The sequence below is a fragment of the Trachemys scripta genome, chromosome 21, assembly GCF_013100865.1.
Source record: "Trachemys scripta elegans isolate TJP31775 chromosome 21, CAS_Tse_1.0, whole genome shotgun sequence".
Taxonomy (NCBI): Eukaryota; Metazoa; Chordata; order Testudines; family Emydidae; genus Trachemys; species Trachemys scripta.
The window spans coordinates 18,262,226-18,279,227 of NC_048318.1; the positions used below are offsets into that span (position 1 = coordinate 18,262,226).

At 54.5% G+C, this 17,002-nt stretch overlaps 1 protein-coding gene across 35 annotated transcripts in view; it reads left to right on the forward strand.

The window, feature by feature from the left end:
- The first annotated feature begins 303 nt into the window (after positions 1-303).
- Positions 304-17,002, forward strand: part of PHLDB1 (pleckstrin homology like domain family B member 1) — a 107,200-nt gene continuing 90,501 nt past the window's right edge. For 29 of the 35 annotated variants that reach the window (XM_034754808.1, XM_034754812.1, XM_034754811.1 and 26 more), the window contains exons 1-3: positions 304-473; positions 9,307-9,424; positions 14,752-14,841. In XM_034754808.1, coding sequence (XP_034610699.1) covers positions 319-473; positions 9,307-9,424; positions 14,752-14,841 — 363 coding nt within the window. In that variant the 5' untranslated portion in view covers positions 304-318. Of the gene's footprint in view, positions 474-692; positions 788-8,197; positions 8,258-9,110; positions 9,430-14,751; positions 14,842-17,002 lie in introns of those variants that run through there. The other 6 variants (XM_034754825.1, XM_034754824.1, XM_034754823.1 and 3 more) reach the window with 6 other exon arrangements.

A 17,002-nucleotide genomic window follows, 5' to 3' on the forward strand; every position in this document is an offset into this window, starting at 1 on the left:
GTAGTTGTGGATAATCTCCGCACTATACCTGGCTGTACAGACACTTTTCTCAACCTATGTATTATATACTTTTTTTGAACATTACCTTGAATAAACATTTTCAATCTGTTTTTGCTCCTGGAAGCACCGGGGGGAGGTGCTGATGTTGAGTCCCTGTGCTGGGAAGGGCTCTAGAAATGCACAGATTTGTTCTCTCCGCAGCACTGACTACACACAGCTCCAGGCGCCAGCCCCAATTGCTGGGTGCAGCCCGCAGTTGCAGGGCTGTGCAGACCACGGAGTATTTTTAACCGGGGCAGAGAAAGGAAGGGGGGTGGGATGGTCCTGGCAGGAATCCCGCCGTCTAGGCTAGAGTCTGACCTTAGGCAAGTCCACTCCCCTCTCCCTGCCTCGATTTCCCCAGCGGCAGCCGGCTGCGAGGCTCAGTCCCTTGCTGGTGGCGGAGGACGTTCAGCAGCTCCGCGGGGCGGGGGGTGAGTCCCTAGGCAGCCGGGGCGGGGGCAGGGCGCCGGGACTGCCCGTTCCTTTGTCCCCCGTAGCCGGGGCCAGCGGGGGGCGGGGCAAGGCGCCCCCAGCCTCGTGCCCCCTCGCGCGGCCCGCGAAGAGTTCCGCGCGCGCGCGCCCGCCCGCCGGGGGGGGGGGCGGTTCCTTCCCGCGCCCCCCCCCCCCCCCCCGGGGGGGGGGGGGGGTTTCCCCCCCCCCCCCCCCCCCCCCCCGCGGAGGGCGGTGACCGAGCCCCGCCGCCACGCGCCGAGCGGCTGCTGTGAGGGGAGCGCGGACCTGCCAGGTAAGGGGCGGCCGGGGGCTGGCTCCGGCCCCGCGAGAGAGGGGCACCCGGGGCGGCCACAGGCCCCGACCGAACCGGACCGGGCCGGACCCCTGCGAGGCGGCCGCGGGGCTGGGTGAGAGCCGGGCCGGTCCCCGCTCGGGGCCGGGGGCGGGAAGCGGCGGCCGAGCCGCTGCTGCTGCGTTGGCAGGCGGCGTGTGCGGCGCGTGCCCCTGGGCGCGGGCTCGGAGCTGGCGGCGGAGCGCGGGGGCAGCCCCTGGCCGGCTGGCGGGGGGCGGCTGGACTGCGAGCCCGGCGGAGAAACGGGCTAGTCTCGCCGTTAAAGCGGCCCCGGTGCCGAGCCGGGCCGACGGGACAGCAGAGGCGAGGACAATGCCGCTCCCCCAGCAGCGCTGGTCGGCCTAGGGGGGGGCGTGTGACACCGCTCTGCCCCTGCCTGAGCCCGGGCTCGAGCCGTCCCGGAAAAATGGCTTTGGCGGGATTCTCTGCATTTCTGACCTGTTCTCCCCTAATCTGTAACAGCGAGTCTCTGGCAGGCGGCCGCCTCTCTCCAGGAAGGTGGGGGAGCCCGGGGTTGCGAAGCCAAAGTGAGGGGCGATTCTTACAGACCTGTAGCCTCCCCATTTCGCTGAGAGATGGGATTAGAGTCCCTGGGCAGCTTAGTGCAAATGGCTATTCAGAGTCCAGCTACACACAAGGGGAGGCATCTTGGCTGAATGGACTGATGGCTAGGGGTTAGGAGCCAGGAATCCCAGCTTTGGTGTTGACTTGCTTCGCCTCTCTCTGTGCCCATGAAAGGGAGAGAGTGATGCTAACTAACTAGGCTTAAGAGTGGTAGCTGTGTTAGTCTGTATCCTCAGAAAGAACGAGGAGTACTTGTGGCACCTCAGAGACTAACACATTTCTTTGGGCATAAGCTTTCGTGGGCTAAAATCCACTTCATTGGATGGATGCATGCAGTGGAAAATACAGTGGCTTAGTGTCTGTGCTTTGGGAACGGTCACTTCTGTGTGAGTGTGGCAGGAGGGCTCTTGTGTGGCCCACTGTTGCCAGCCCAAAGCTGCTGCTGTCCTTGTGGTTATTTAGCCATTGGCAAGTCAAGTGAAGGAACGACTTGAGCATAGAACGCACTTGGGGGAGAGGAAGGTGATCAGGAACAGTCAGCATGGATTCACCAAGGGCAAGCCATGTCTGACCAACCTGATAGCCAGTTATCTCATCATAGATGGCACTGCGGATATGGGGAAAGTGGTGGATGTGATATACCTTGACTTTAGCAAAGCTTTTGATACCATCTCCCACAGTATTCTTGCCAGCAAATTAAAGTATAGATTGGATAAATAGACTATACAGTGGATAGAAAGCTGGCTAGATTGTCGGGCTCAACAACCCATAGTGATCAACAGCTCGATGTCTAGTTGGCAGCCGGTATCAAGGGGAGTGCTCCCGGGGTCAGTCCTGGAGTCGGTTTTGTTCAACCTCTTTATTAATGATCTGGATGATGGCATGGATTGCAAGTTCGCAGATGACACTAAGCTGGGGGGAGAGGTAGATATGCTGGATGGTAGGGATAAGGTCCAGAGTGATTTAGACAAATTAGAGGATTAGGCCAAAAGAAATCTGATGAGGTTCAACAAGGACAAGTGCAGAGTCCTGCACTTAGGATGGAAGAATCCCATGCACTGTTACAGACTGGGGACCGACTGGCTAAGCCGCAGTTCTGCAGAAAAGGACCTGGGGATTAAAGTGGATGAGAAGCTGGATATGAGCCAGCAGTGTGCCCTTGTTGCCAAGAAGGCTAAAGGCATATTGGGCTGTGTGGTGAGGTGACGACTCACTGGCACGGCGCCTCCTGCTGGCCGTCCTGGGAATTAGCTCTCCAGCCCAGAGCACCCTCTGCAGGCCAGTGTCTCACCTGCCGCTGGCCCCCCGTGTCCCTCCCAGATCCTGGTGCCCTTCTAGATCAGGGTTCTGCCCCCAGCAGTAACCCCCAATCAGGATCTCCCCACCCCTCTGTCACTACTGCCAGTCATCATCTACCCCCCACTTACTGGGGCAGACGCAGTCTGTAAACCACTCATCATCAGCAAGGAGGGTTGGACCAGCTGTCTTTGTCTATCTCTGGGCTGCCCTCTGCAGCCCTAGTACCCTTGTGGGCCCTTAACTCGGCCTGCAGCCTGGGGCTTTGCTAGCCTGGAGCTTCCCAGCTCCCTCTGCCCCTCCCCAGCACTGCATCACCTCAGGTACCCTCCTCAGCTTCCCAGGCAGCCAGGTCCTTCTCTCTCTGAAAGCTAGAGAGAGTGTGTGTGTACTAGCTTCTGGCCCACAAGCCTCCTATCAGGGCCAGCTGGGCCCCGATTAAGCTGGCCACAGCTGTGGCTGCTTTCCCCATCAGCCTACCTTTTCCCAGCTGCAGCCTTCTCCAGGGCTGCTTTAACCCCTTCAGGGGTGGAGCAGGGTGACTACCCCGCTACAGGCTGTATTAGTAGGAGGATTGCCAGCAGATCAAGGGAAGTGATTATTCCCCTCTATTCGGCACTGGTGAGGCCACATCTGGAGTATTGCCTCCAGATTTGGTCCCCTCACTACAGAAAAGATGTGGACAAATTGGAGAGAGTCTAGCGGAGGGCAAAGAAAATGATCAGGGGGCTAGGGCACATGACTTACGAGGAGCGGCTGAGGGAACTGGGCTTGTTTAGTCAGCAGAAGAGAGGAGGGGGGGTGGATTTGATAGCAGCCTTCAACTACCTGAAGGGGGTTCCAAAGAGGATGGAGCTCGGCTGTTCTCTGTGGTGGCAGATGACAGAACAAGGAGCAATGGTCTCAAGTTGCACTGGGGGTGGTCTAGGTTGGATATTAGGAAAAACTATTTCACTAGGAGGGCCGTGAAGCACTGGAATGGGTTACCTAAGGAGGTGGTGGAATCTCCCTCCTTAGAGGTTTTTAAGGTCCGGCTTGACAAAACACTGGCTGGGATGGTTTAGTTGCGGTTGGTTCTGCTTTGAACAGGGGGTTGGACAAGATGACCTCCTGAGGTCTCTTCCAACCCTAATCTTCTATGATTCTATGAGGGCTGGGATCCTGTGAAGTGGGGATTATATATTTTGCCCCTTATCCTTGTCTATACACAATCCTGGGGTTCCCGTTGGTTTGGTCCTGGTAGGTCTCAACTTGGCTGTCCCCTCTGTGACAGGGAGTGATGGTTGGTGGGTAAGCCCACACAATCAATAGGAATCCTGATCTCCCATGCTCATGCCTGGGAGGTTCTTCTATGGACAGACATGCTCTTTCTGCCCCAGAGGAAGCTGCCCAGCTGCTCTGTACTGAGTTTGAGGATTTTCTTCTTAAAGAGCCACATGCTTTTTCATCCATCTCCATGTAAAAATGCTGAGATGGCTGAATGGGCCTTGATTTCAGCTGCTCCCTGTGCTGGGTTTCCAGCACTTCTCTTTTTAGGACTCGGACACCTTCTTTGTCAGTAGTTAGGGATGTGAACTGCCAGTAACATTAACACCCCTCACCAAAAGAGGCAGGACCAGAAGCTCTGGTCTTGGGCTCCAGCTCAGTGCACCTTCTGTGAGGCCTAAGAGCATTTTCTGGGGGAATTTCTTCTTCCTGCCTTGTGATACTTTACCTGAGATGTGTGATAATGCTGCCAGAGTGGGAGAGTCACCAGGTGCCTAATGCTTGGCAGGTCTGCAAATAGTCTCAATTCCCTTGTTACGTCTGTTTGTTGAGCTTTAAAACAGTGGCATTTGGGAGTATCTCTGGTTGGACTCTCGTGTAGTGTCCCCCCTCATGCCCTGGTGTTTTAGCTGGTGCAAGTGAGCGCTGCTGTTCTGGCTTGGTGGGATTCCTCAGAGCGTCTGTGGGTGGCAGTAGAACAACACCCTGCTGCTCTTCTCTTATTGGACCTGGCCCCTGTCCTGTTCCCATGTAATGAATTCAAACAGCCTTTATAAATGATGTTCAGGTCAGATCTGCCTTGGGCCTCCTGGTGTGTCATATCTGCCACTTGAGATTTGTTGTAAAATACAGGTCAAGAACCTCAGCCTTGTTTTCTTTTATCTGGGAAAGGGAGTGGGGTGGGATGCTGCAGTTTGGATTGAGGGGCATAGGCAGAGCTGGGAGGACAGGGCTGGAATAGCAGGGAGCTATGAGTCAGGATTGAGGTGGATCAGCAGAGCTGTATGCATGTGTGGGGAACCATAGGGGACTGTGGGTTGGGATTGAAGTCATCTGCTGATCTGGGGGTGAGGGCATGGCTCCGAACTGGGATACTAGCAGGGAGTTGCAGGTCAGAATGTGGGGGTAGCAGCAGAGCTGTATGTGCATGGGGGACTATAGGGCAGGGATAGCAGAAGGGCTGTGAATTGGGATTGAGATATATTGGGTTGCCCAAACTCAAACCTTTCCATGGTACAAAAAGGCAGAATAGAGATTTATCTAGTTAATTCTTTGGAGACTGCAGTCTTGTTCCGAAGCATTAATTTGACAGGAAGTACTGTTGTGGTAAGGTGTTAGCTGTCTTACCTGAAGATTCTTCATGTATTAAGTACCCTGTTTAATTGAACATCTGAACCCAGTCCATTTGAATAAACCCTTCCAGACCTGCCCCTAGTGGGTGATGGGGGAGGCAGCGCTTGTTTTATGGCTTCTTTCTGCTCCTCTGGACGCCTCCCTTTGCCTTTGGGTCCTTTATGTTTCCATAGTGTTAAAAAGCAGGTCCCTATTTTGACTCCCAAATCTCCCTGGCTAGCAATACCTTGTGGTGGCAAGCAAAACGGAATGTCTGGGGGGCAGGAGGCGTTGACTGCTGTGTATGGAGTATGGCAAGAGGAGTTGCGGAAACACTTGGGGCTGGAGATGGAGCTGGCAGCTGTGCACACTTTAATGACCCCAGTAGGGGAGCTCATTTCCTCCGGGGAGCTGAGATCAGTGGGTGGGGCAGAGAATTCTTTGTCTCCCAATGTAACTATCTTGGAGCTAATTTATGTTACTGTTATTGCCAGGCGTGTTGTGTCGCCTTGGCAACATGTGACCAGGGCTCCAGTGTGTGTAGTCTTTGGGATGGAGAGTGTGTGGGATGTTTCCGTCTAGAAGGAGCCATTGGAAAAAAGAAAGAGGGGAAGAAGCCTCTGGGGCAGGCTGGCCTCTCTACTGGGCCTTGCACCTGTGATGACATGGCCAGCTCTGTGCTAAGGGGATCAGAACAAATACTGTAGCTGGAGCCCCAGCGTGGGGAGCACAGCCTTTGAGATAAGATCAGACCCAAACAGCGGATTCAAATCCAGGCTTTGGGACCGAACTGCCCTCCCAACCCTCTCCTCTCAACAGGCTGAAATGTGGAGTGGGGAGCCTGGGTCAACTCCAAACTTTCCTGAGCACTGGACTGTTTCAGCTTGTTGCAGGGATGAGTGCAGGCTGAGCTTAGCCTATTCACAGCAACTGGCCCAGATGGGATGTTTCAGACACTGTGACACCAGCCCGTATTAGCCCTCGCCAATCAGGGCCCTTGCTGCAATTTAGTTACTGTGGGCTGCCTGGCACAAGTCCCCTCCCCACCCACGTTTGTCTCCAAGACAATGCTCCCGCCTCCGACATTCCCAGGCTGGAAGCAGAACAGCCCATTGCTCACTGGGACGGGGTGGCAGCTTTGGTGCCTTAAACACATTAGCAGATGTGGAGTGAATGTGCAGCCAAGTTGAATGCAGGGCCTGGATGCTGTGTGGTGTACCCGTTAACTCAGCTGCTCTGACTGCTTCCAAGTGACTCATTGAAGGGAATAGAGGGTGGGGGAAAGAAAGAGGCCAGGGATGCTATATTTCAGGGCATATAACATAGGGTGCTACAATTCCTTGTGGGTTACCCAAGTCCCCTCCTCTCATGTGTTCCCTCTGCCACACCTGCATTCAGCCGTTAGAGAGGACGATAGACATTGTCCAGCTTCCATATGGTGTGTGTAGATGTACACATGGCCAAATACTGTTCTTGGGCACCCCCAGGCCTCCATACTCTAGGTGCATTTGCAGACCGAGTCCAGCCTGCCCTCGGTAGCTGCAGATACAACTAAATGGGGCACAGATGGGTGCTCCTTCACTTTGTGTTTTGTTGGTTTTAAGTAAGATAACAGCAGGTCCCATCTACAAGGTGCTTTATACGCATAAATTAAGCCAGGCTTACAGTGCCCTTGGAGGCAGGGCAGGGTTATTATCCCCATGAGAAAACTCAGGCACAGAGAGGAGTGGGACTTGCTGGAGGTGTGATATGCATCCCCCTCTGTTCGGTTGGGGGTGGGTTACAGTTATACAAAGCTGCAGTCATTATGGTGTCTCAAAGGAACCTCACTGGGAGGCTCGTGCAGTGATGCACAAGAAGAAAGGAAGGTGAGCACTTTGAAAGGCAGCATCTGAGTCGAATGGACCAGCTGGATCTCAAAGAGAAACAAACTTGATGAGACACCCAGGAGAAAAAAAATCTTCCTTCCCCAACCCTCCTGAAGCCAAACTATGCTCCCAGCCCTACCACTGCATTTCAGAGTGTTGCCACTGATAGCCCCAGCCCAAGAGAAAGGGGCAGGAGGGATTCAGCCACAAGGCCAGTTGGCCCCCACTGCTCCCACCTGATGCTTCAGTTCACTGTCCCATCCCCATATTGGGACCAGGCCACAGAGACTACTCAGCTCACCAAGACTCCAACAGCAGCAGCTGACATTTGAGTGCAAGCTCCAGCCTGAGTTGTCAAATATTTGTAATTTTCATGTCTGAATGAGGGGCTTTGGCAGAGCTGGGTTTAGGATCCCAGTGCTGGAACAGTAGGGGGGCTATGAGTTGAAATTGAGAGACTTTGGCAGAGCTGTGGGGTGTGCAGGGGGGGGAAGCCCAGGGCTGGAATCGCCAGGGTGCTGTGAGTCAGGACTGAGTGGCACCAGCTGAGCAAGACTGAAGTTCATTTTTGTGGGTGGCCTCCGTGCACTCATCCTCCTTACGCTGAGGTAAAGTCCTCCCCCTCGCTTCCCCTCCCATGCTCACCTCTTCCCTTCCTGGAAAGAACAGAGGTCTTTTCCTTAACTTTTTCAATCATTTTATGTAGGGATTTCTGTGGGAGACATGAGCCCTGTGGATGCCAAGGAGGGAGCAAACGGGGGGAAGTGACCTCATGGGAGAGTGTGAGGGGTGAGCATGGTCTGTGCTGTTTGCGAAGGCTCTGGGGGTGCTTTTCTGGTGACCGTTGCTATTTCATGGTAGCCGAGCCCGACCCTTTGGCATTTGCAGCCTGCGCCTCTTTTCGTGGCAGGAACAAGTGAAGTGTTTTGCAGGCTGCTGTGAGAGAAGAAAGGCTGCCTTGTTGCTGCCAGAGGTGGGGCACCCGGCTGGGCTGGGCCTCACTCCCTTGCTAGCATTCCTAGAACAGAGTCTGCTTGTGAAGGGCAGCAATCACGATTCGTGCTGGGGCTTCCCAGGAGGTGAGGTGAGAGGCTGGGATGGGGGGCATGGAGGAAGCATGAAATATGCCCCGAGGGGAGCTCCCCAATTCCTTATCTCCTTGCACTGGGGAGTTCCCTTTGGAGAGCCTTGGAGATAGCCAGGTCCATGGAGTGGCCACTGGCTCCCCCAAGAATTCCAACCGGGGCACTGGGATGGGGGAGATGGTACAAAATCTTTGTGGAGAGGTCTGGGGGGGATCAGTGTCCCCCTCCTCTGGAAAGCAGTAAAATCCCTTATAAGGATTATAGCATCTCGATGGTTATGGGCTGGGGGAGGTGCCCTGCTAGGCTAGCGTGAGAGCAGGAAACCTGGGCTTGTCTTGTAGTTAGAGTGGGGTGGGAGAGGAATCAGAACTCCTGGGTTCTATTCCTGGCTTGAGGAGGGGAGAGGAGTCTAGTGATTAAAGCTGAAGGGTGTGTATGGAGAGTCTGAGAGTCAGGACTCCGAGGTTCTAGTCCTGGCTCTGGGATAGGAGAGACACCTAATGGTTAGAGCTGGGGCGGCAAGTCTGGGAGACAGGACTCCTGGCTTCTATCCCCTGCTCTGTTATAGACTGCTGTGGTGACTTTTCCTCTCAGTGCTGGAGTTCCCCCATTTGTAAAGGGGGTACCCCCCCTCACGGGAGCTGGGTCGGTTTGGTGCTGCCATGCCCAGATCGGTGGAAGATGCCAGAGCATGGCCCAATGTGACGCTTGCCCCTCACTCCACATTGACTCTGTGGGTTTGGCTGGATCCGGTGGCCTGCTGTGGTGGGAAGGGGTTAATCTCCAAGCATGATTCCATCCTGGCCTCCCTCTCTTCCTTTTCAAGAGTCCAGCCCCCTGCCTGCCTGCCTTTCCTCTGGCCAGCAGCAACCCAGAGCTAGCAGCTGTCTGCAGCTGCTTCTGTGGGGAAGGTGCAAGGGTTGGGGAGAGGTTAGGGCTGTGGGCCCTGCTGGCCTGGCTCTCCCCACTGGGGTCTCCTGCCTTGATGCGCCTGTCACCTCCCCAAGGAGCTTGCAGTACAGACTGTTCTCTACAACTTCTCCCACAGCTGGGCTAGGCCGCACCTCAAGGCCCTGGTGCGAACAGAGCACAGGGACATGAACGCTCTGCCACTGAAGCTGGTGGTCGGTGCTTGGCCCAGTGCCAGGGTGAGGATCCAAGGGCAGGTAAGGTGCGGACCTTAAAACCACACTGTGGCTCGGGAGGTGGCGTGAGTGCATTGGAGCAGGGGAATCACATAAACTCTAAGTCTAGCCCTGCCCAGTGCTCATGGGTCCAACGGGCTCCTTGTCCTGCCAGCATCCGGGCTCAGACCCTGACTTGAGGGAGCTGGGGTCCAGGCCGAACGGGGGCTCCTCGAAACACCAGGGGTGGCTCTGGCCCAGCAGGTGGCTGGCGCAAGCTCAGCTGCATGTTGCCAATGGTGCCTGAGCAGGAAGGGGAGCAGGTCCGAGAGAGCTCCAAACCGCTCCACTAATATGCTATGTGGAAGCTGCATTTCCCCCCGCCCGACCCCATTACTGTGTCTCCTACTCTGCCAGCCCCGATCCCGGTGCCACATCTTCCCTCTGCCCCCAGTGCCACGGCCCACAGGAAAGGTCCTGGCTGCACAGCCCACACAGAAAATCTCATTTAGCAGGTTGGAAACTCCTTTTGCAGCCGTGGGAAAGTGGCAGCAAATGGAGAGAAGCCCTGGTGGTAATGAGCTAGTGCCCCCTCTCCAACTTGTTCACAAAAACACACACCGGCCCTCTATGCAGCACGGGCTAGTCCTGCCCCTCAGTAGCTGTAGGCTTGCATGTGAGAATCAGGGAGTGAAGGGAAACGGCCCTGCATCACTGTCCAGACAGTGAGATGAGGCTCAGATGAGCTGAGCGTTGGCAGCTCGCAATGGCAGGAGCTCAGTCCCTCTGACAGCCAGATCCACATAAATTCTCCTGGCTCTAACCCCTGAACTATCACTCAGCCTCACGTCCAGCATGCTCCTTTTACAAATAATATTTCCAACTCAGCTCCTCCACTCCATACCCAGGGCCCAGCTTGGGGGAAGCCTGGCTTCCCTTGGTGTCAGTGGGGGCTGCTATGAAAATTGGGCCTGAATGCCAATCTAGGCACTTCAGTTTGAATTCTGTCTGGTCTTACTTCCTGATGCTGTCCTCTTTCAGCTGCCTATTCCGGAGGGAGCCAGGGTCTTTACTGTGAGCTGATGGTTATTTTGTTCTTTCCCAGCCCTGGAGTCAAAACAGTCTTTTTCCAGCCTTTCATTTTTTCCGCAGTGTGTAATAGCTACGCACTAGCTCCCACTCTTCCTGGCCAGGCTGTGTGCTCTCGCCCTGGGTATGGTTTGTGCTAACCACAGACCATGCTTGCTTTGACAGAGTAGGGAAAGGATCTCTCCTGGCTATACTGGTTGAAGCCTGAGGATCGGTGGGCTAGGATTGCCAGGGCAGCCTGTAGATAGCTCTGTCTCTAGGGAGAGTAGGGGAAGCCCAGACTTCGCCCATCTAAGGGGTATGTGCTGGCATTTGTCCCAGAGCCCAGTCATGGGTTGTACATATGCTGTACAGAAGAGCAAATCACAGCTGCCTTCAGCTGGAACCAGAGGAGCATTGCATGCTGGGCTAGCACTGGTATTTTCCACTGGCCTAGGTGTTCTGATAGGTGAAGGCAGCACTGGGTCTCCATGAAGCCCATGAGGTGCAGTGATCCCAGGCTACACTAGGGCTTTGTCTAGGCCCTCACACTCTACTAACCCATCTCCCACAAATGGCCTGTCTTCTGGATGGGATGTGGACTGAAGTCCTGGTCACTTGGGAGCAATAAAGTTCCCAGGACACTTTCCACAAGCCGGGGCATTGACTCCAGTGTCATGGCCAAAGCCCATCTTGGGTAATTACTCTCTGCCAATCCTGCCCCCAGCAGTTTGTTGGATACAGGTGGTTATTCCCTGTCTGCCCTAACCTGTCACTGTGCTGGTGTGTGGCAGCTGCCACGTTTCACCCCAGAGGTGGCTGTATCTCAGTCCTGAGGGAGTGATGTTTCTGTAGAGCACTGTGGGATCCTTCTAGGTGAAAAGTGCTATGGAAATTTTTCCCCTCTTCATGGTCTGCCTCCAGGCCCTTGCGATGCGTTAGACACAAGCATCTGTGAGATCTGGGTCCCTTTAATACGACTCAGGAGCAACGCAACCCTGTTCTGGCTGTGTCTGTAATGGGTGGGCTGCTTGATGCGTGGGAGCAGAGACTAAACGATCGTTCCATGCACTTGGAGTGGCCCTAGCCCTTGGCAGGAAAAGGCACAAGAAATGCCCAGCTGGCAAAGGTGAGCTGGTAGAGAACAGCAGGGAGCTGTCGAGAGGTCAGGAATCGCCACTGACCCCTGGTGGGACTTTTGGAGTTGTTTTGATCAAGTTACCCCAGCCCATCCTGTTCTCTCAAACCCTGCTGGGGCCAATGCTGACCGGGGGGCGGGTGAAGCAGGGACAGGGAAGCTTCCTGGGGGTAACTGAGAGGAGAGTTCAGTGTGTTTTCCTGAAAGCACGTTGGGGCTCTTGGGAGTGTCAGTGGCTGCATTTGTGAACATTGTTCTCCATTGGCAATGATAGGAGAAGGCTAAGTCCATGCTATCATCTGCAATGCAGGCTTAGCCTGTAGATGGTGCACTGGTGTCACACAGCTTGGCTTGCCTTTAGTGAGCCATATGTGACCTAGTTCTGCCTTAATACCAGCAAAATAACATTTTACAACGAGCAGAGGCCTGGTCGGGGAAGGAGGGGCTGGGCTGTCTCTTCCCCAGACAAATGTGACCAGCAACTCTAATTCCTCCCAGACACTTCCTCTGTAGTCCTGTTTGAGCCCTGCATTGCTGGGGGGCTCAGTAGTCCAGTGCATCTTTCCAGCTCTGAATATCCCAGCACAATACTCTTCGATCCGAGTGGTTTGTCTGCAGCTCCTTGGGGAAGGAGTGGTGGCTGCATCACTTGGGGTATTTACACCAGACTGGTTGAAGAGCTGGTGCCTATATGATAGAGGAGCAGTGCGGCTCTTGGTGGGATGCAGGGGCTGAAGGGTCCAGCAGATCCCAGCCTTCTCCGGAGCCTCTTAACCTTACTCTGAAGCAAAGTGATTCTTGCTAAAAGCGTAGGCTTCACCCCACCCTCATTGCTGACAGGGAGAATGTTAGTGCTTCACACTGTCTCAAAATAGTGGTTTGGGGGCAGCTGCTAGGAACCCAGGTGATACAATCTGCCCCTGACCTGCACTCAGACAACACAAGGCTGGGAGCAGTCCTTATAATTATGTGGTAATGTCACAAGCCATGTGGTCTGTAGTGGGGGAGCCAATAGAACCCAATGAGCCACAGGCCAAATAGAGTGAGGTCTCTTCCCCACAAACTGTCCATCCTCAGATCTGCTCTGGAAGCTCTTACAGACCAGGACAGCAAGGAGGGAGTTACTGCTGCCATCCTGCTGTAGAGTGACCCCAAGATGGAAGTGTGGGATGCATGGAGTGGGGGTAAATTTAGAAACTGTAGCCTGGCCCAGCCTGCTAAGCTGGCCCAAGTGGTCTGAGCGCCAGAGTGCAGGAAATCACTGGCTTGTGGGGTCAGTTTCCTCTCCAAGCTGCTTTATTTATTCTTCCTGCAGGGACAGAAACCCTGCCCAGGATGGTAATGTAGGAGGAGCTGAAATCAGGTTTCAGTTAGTTTGTGTGTGTGCGAGTGTGTGTTTGAACATGCATGTAAATGTGGGGCATGTGCAGACATGCAGAGGGTCTGAGGCGCTGTGTGCGCACATATGAATGTGTGGGGTTCTAGTTCCCTAAGCAGCACCTGGGAGAGAGACTGGCTGGTGCACGACATCCCTGCTGACTAGTGGGGCAGGCTGCTGGGCAAGCATGGATGCGTTGTCATATGTAGTATGTGTACATCTGTATCTGTTCGTCCTTCCTTCCCTGCATCCCAGATGTTGGGTTTTTCCCTCAGTGATGGTTTAGTGATGTAGATTTTTAAAAATGAGCCTCTACAAAGCTGTTGTTCAGTTAAGACTCCCTCTTTTGTTCTGTAGTTATGCCCTCTGTGTACAAGTGTATGTTAGTGAATGTGTGTGAGAGAGAGAATATCTCTGGATGGATGGACGGACAGAGAAATGTAATCTTGAGACAATTTCTGAGCATCTGGAACCAGGAATTTGCCATTAAATGTAACCCTTGGAACGGAGACATGGAACTGAGCCCCTGGCTAATCACGCCATCCTAGGGCACATGGTATGAGTTGGGCTCTTAGCTCAGGTGTCTTGGCCCCATTCTAACCCTGGGAAGTTGCCTGCTGCCTCCCTATAGTTCCCTGAAGTTTCACTGGAAGAGAAGATTCTTTTTCCTGTCCTGCCAGTCTGAGTGCTGTTAAAGAGCTGCTGTGCTGGAGAACTGGCTGGCCCGTTCCCGTACACCTCCCCTGACCAGCTTTGTGCAGGGTTTATGATGGTAACGTAGTTCATGTTTGTAAAGAGCTGGGAGATCCTTGGGTGAATGGTGAAACGTGCTCTGCACACGTTCTGTAGCATACTATACATAGGGGCTCTAAGTTACTGTGCTTTTTGGGTGTTTGTGCCGCTCACTGTCATTCCGCATCAGCGGAGACCCTGTGGCAAGGCATGTTTGCAGAATTACCTAGTTCAGTTGCAGTCCAAGCCAGATGCCCCTGTGGTCATTTCCCCATTGACTTGAGCAGGAGCAGGCAGAGAGCAAATGAGGCTCAGGGACTCCTCATGCAAAGCCCAGCTGGTAAAAGAGAGTTATGAGGCCAGAAATTATGCCCCCTGGTGTCCAGCTCTCAGAGCTGCAGCCATCAACTCTCCTAATGCTGGCTCTCTGTAGTACTGGGATCCATACACCCCACCCATTTCTAGAAGAAAATAATGCCAATGTGGAAGCTGGGTAAAAGCCTGGAAGCTGCTTGTGTCTATGGGTAGGTGGGTGGGGGGAGCAGCGTGATGTAGAATGTGTACTGCTGATGACATGTTGCTTTTCTTTGGAACTCTTCATCCAAGTACTTCAAGCTGGTTACAAACAGTCACGAGCTCTGACAGCCTGTGTGGATAGGTGGGTGTGATCCCCACTGTAGAGATGGGGAAACTGAGGCCCGGAGCAGTGAAATGACTTGCCAGAGGTCAGGCTTGGAATAGAACACAGACATCGTGATTGTCTGTCCCCTGCTATAATCACTGAACCACTCTCTCCTTTCATTGATTGGGCCTAGAAAATGGGGCCTCTCGATCACTCACCTGTGCTTGCTGGGCTGCTTTGAACTTTACTCTCGGCCTGTGACCTTGTGTCTCATTGGTCCAACCTCCTGCATCCCCTGTTGGGGAGGGAGAGGCGCGTCTGTGCAGCATAGCCCCATGCACAGCGCTGGTTTGGTTCTGTCGTTGTATTCCTGTTCCTGGAGGGCTCTCTCAAGTCCTAACACCCCGTCTGTGTTTCTGGTTGCTTCCCAGGAGAGTGCCAGGCACATTGATGAAGTTGCCATGGAAGCGTCAAACAGGAATGTTACCAGTCCATCCCGCAAAGTCCAAGCAATCATCCAGGTGAGTGTGTGCCGGGGTCACCTCCTCTAGCCAGTGCATCAGCACTGCTGCCTTGTGCTGGAGAGGGCAGACTGAGAGAGGTTTGGGGGCTAATGCCCTGTCCTTCCATCACCAGAGACTGCCACTGGGGTCACAAATGAGCAAAGGTTATTGGTCCTAGAGAGGGATTCAGGGGCGATGCTGAGAGTACTGGCGATACAGCTGCTTAGGTCCCCATAGTGATGGGGCCAGCAGGAAATCAGGGCATCCCGAAAACCAAAGAGAGCAGCCCCAAGTGCTGGGAGATGGGCCTGGCAATCCCCTGAGAGTATAGGGAGAGTTTATTCCCTCTCCCAGGCCTGGGTCAGTCGTCATATATGGCCCTGCTTCTGTTATGGGCCAAACCCCAATTCCAGATGGGGGTTCTAGATTGGGCAGTTCAGCATCCATCTACTTGTACTTTGGCCCAGGTGGCCCTAAAGGCTCCTGGGGGATCTTGTGGAGAGGGGACATGGGAACAGTTTGCCAGAGAGGAATTGTGGCCCCATCACGGTAAGAGCCTGTTGATGATTTGTGGTCAATGAGGCATGATCCCCCACCCCAGAGCTGGAGAATGGCATGGCTCTGTGCCACAGATCCCACCCTCCACTCCCTCCCAGAGCTCAACTCTGAAGGGATCTTGGTATTCTGAATAACCCCAGGACTAGGGTGTGGGTGACAGATGCTGCCATTGGGCCTTTCCTCCCAATCCTATTATGGGATTGGCTGTAAATCCAGTTGGGCTAAATGGCTAGTACCTTGGATCCTATTAAAAAGAACCTGAGCCCATGGAATCCCCCTTGCCCTAGGGCTGGGCTATTGTCACTTTTCATCCTTCTAGTCTCCTCTTCCCCAAGCCTGCAGCACAGAGCAAAGATCACAGCCGGCCTGTCTTGAGATCTGGAGACGTGGGGAAGGCCCAGAACCCTCGGACTCCACATCTGAGGAGTCCACTCCTCAACTTGCTAACCCGCTGTGTGGAGCCCACACATGGCTCTGGGAAAAGGGCTGAGGGAGACACCCTCAGAATGTGGAGCCAGGGACACAGCAGTCTGTGCTTGTGGGGATGCATGTCCGTATTCATGCATGTACATGTGTGTGCATGCAGCTGATGGGGTCTAAGTGAAGCCTGGTTGGATTCTGGTTTACCTGCAGTAGGATCAGGGGCCCAGGGCAGTGAGGAGAGCCTTGCCCTGCTGGCTGCAGCCAGCCATCCTGTGAGACCTCCACGTCCGCTCTTCCCTGTCATATAGAGCAGAAAGATAAGGAGCCCATAAATATTTATGATCCATCTTTTCTGTGCGAAGTGGGAACGGAGATAGAACCTATCTGAATCACTGATTGTGGACAGGCTGCTGGGTAGGAGCCAACCCACAGCACAGACCCCATCTGTCTCCTTGTCCATCCATCCATTTACTGGCATGTTTCAGGGGCTAAAGCAGCTCCGCTGCAGTAAAGGAACCAGGAGAGCATCTCCCAGTTGGAGGCCTCAGCAAGTGGGAGTGAGGGGTGGATGCCTCTTTGTCATGGTTCGGCCTGGCCCAGGGCCTGCAAGGGTGCAGTGGGGTTATGGCTGGCGTGTTTTGTATCCCCACTGCCACTTCCGGCTTCTCCAAGCAGGGGAAGGTTCGGCCAGTGAGTTCTTTCTGGAGCAGTGATCCAGTATGGTGGGATCTGGGTTGGGAATTCCCCCGCCAGTGCTGGCTCCACCTGCGCTCAAGCCCTAGAGATGAAGCCACCCATGTATGGGCAAGTCCTTAGAACATGCCGCACCCCTGCCTATCATAAGCCCCGCTGGCCTTGCTCCTCATTTCAGGGGTCTTGTTTGCACACCCCTGCCTGTGCCCCAGACATGTACCAGCCTTGTCCCCATGGGTCTGGGCTCCTTCCATCCCTGCTCCCTCTCGTCCTTTTCCCACATGTGTGATGCTGCCAGGGCAAGAGCCACCTCCTCTGCAGCAGCTGGTGCCATATCTGCCTCCCGATATGTATGTCCTCGTGCCGGACTGACCGCTCTGGAGCCCTCTGCTTACCTCCAGAATGGTCAGTGCCGGACTGACAGCTCTGGAGCCCTCTGCTTACCTCCAGAATGGTCAGTGCCGGACTGACAGCTCTGGAGCCCTCTGCTTACCTCCAGAATGGT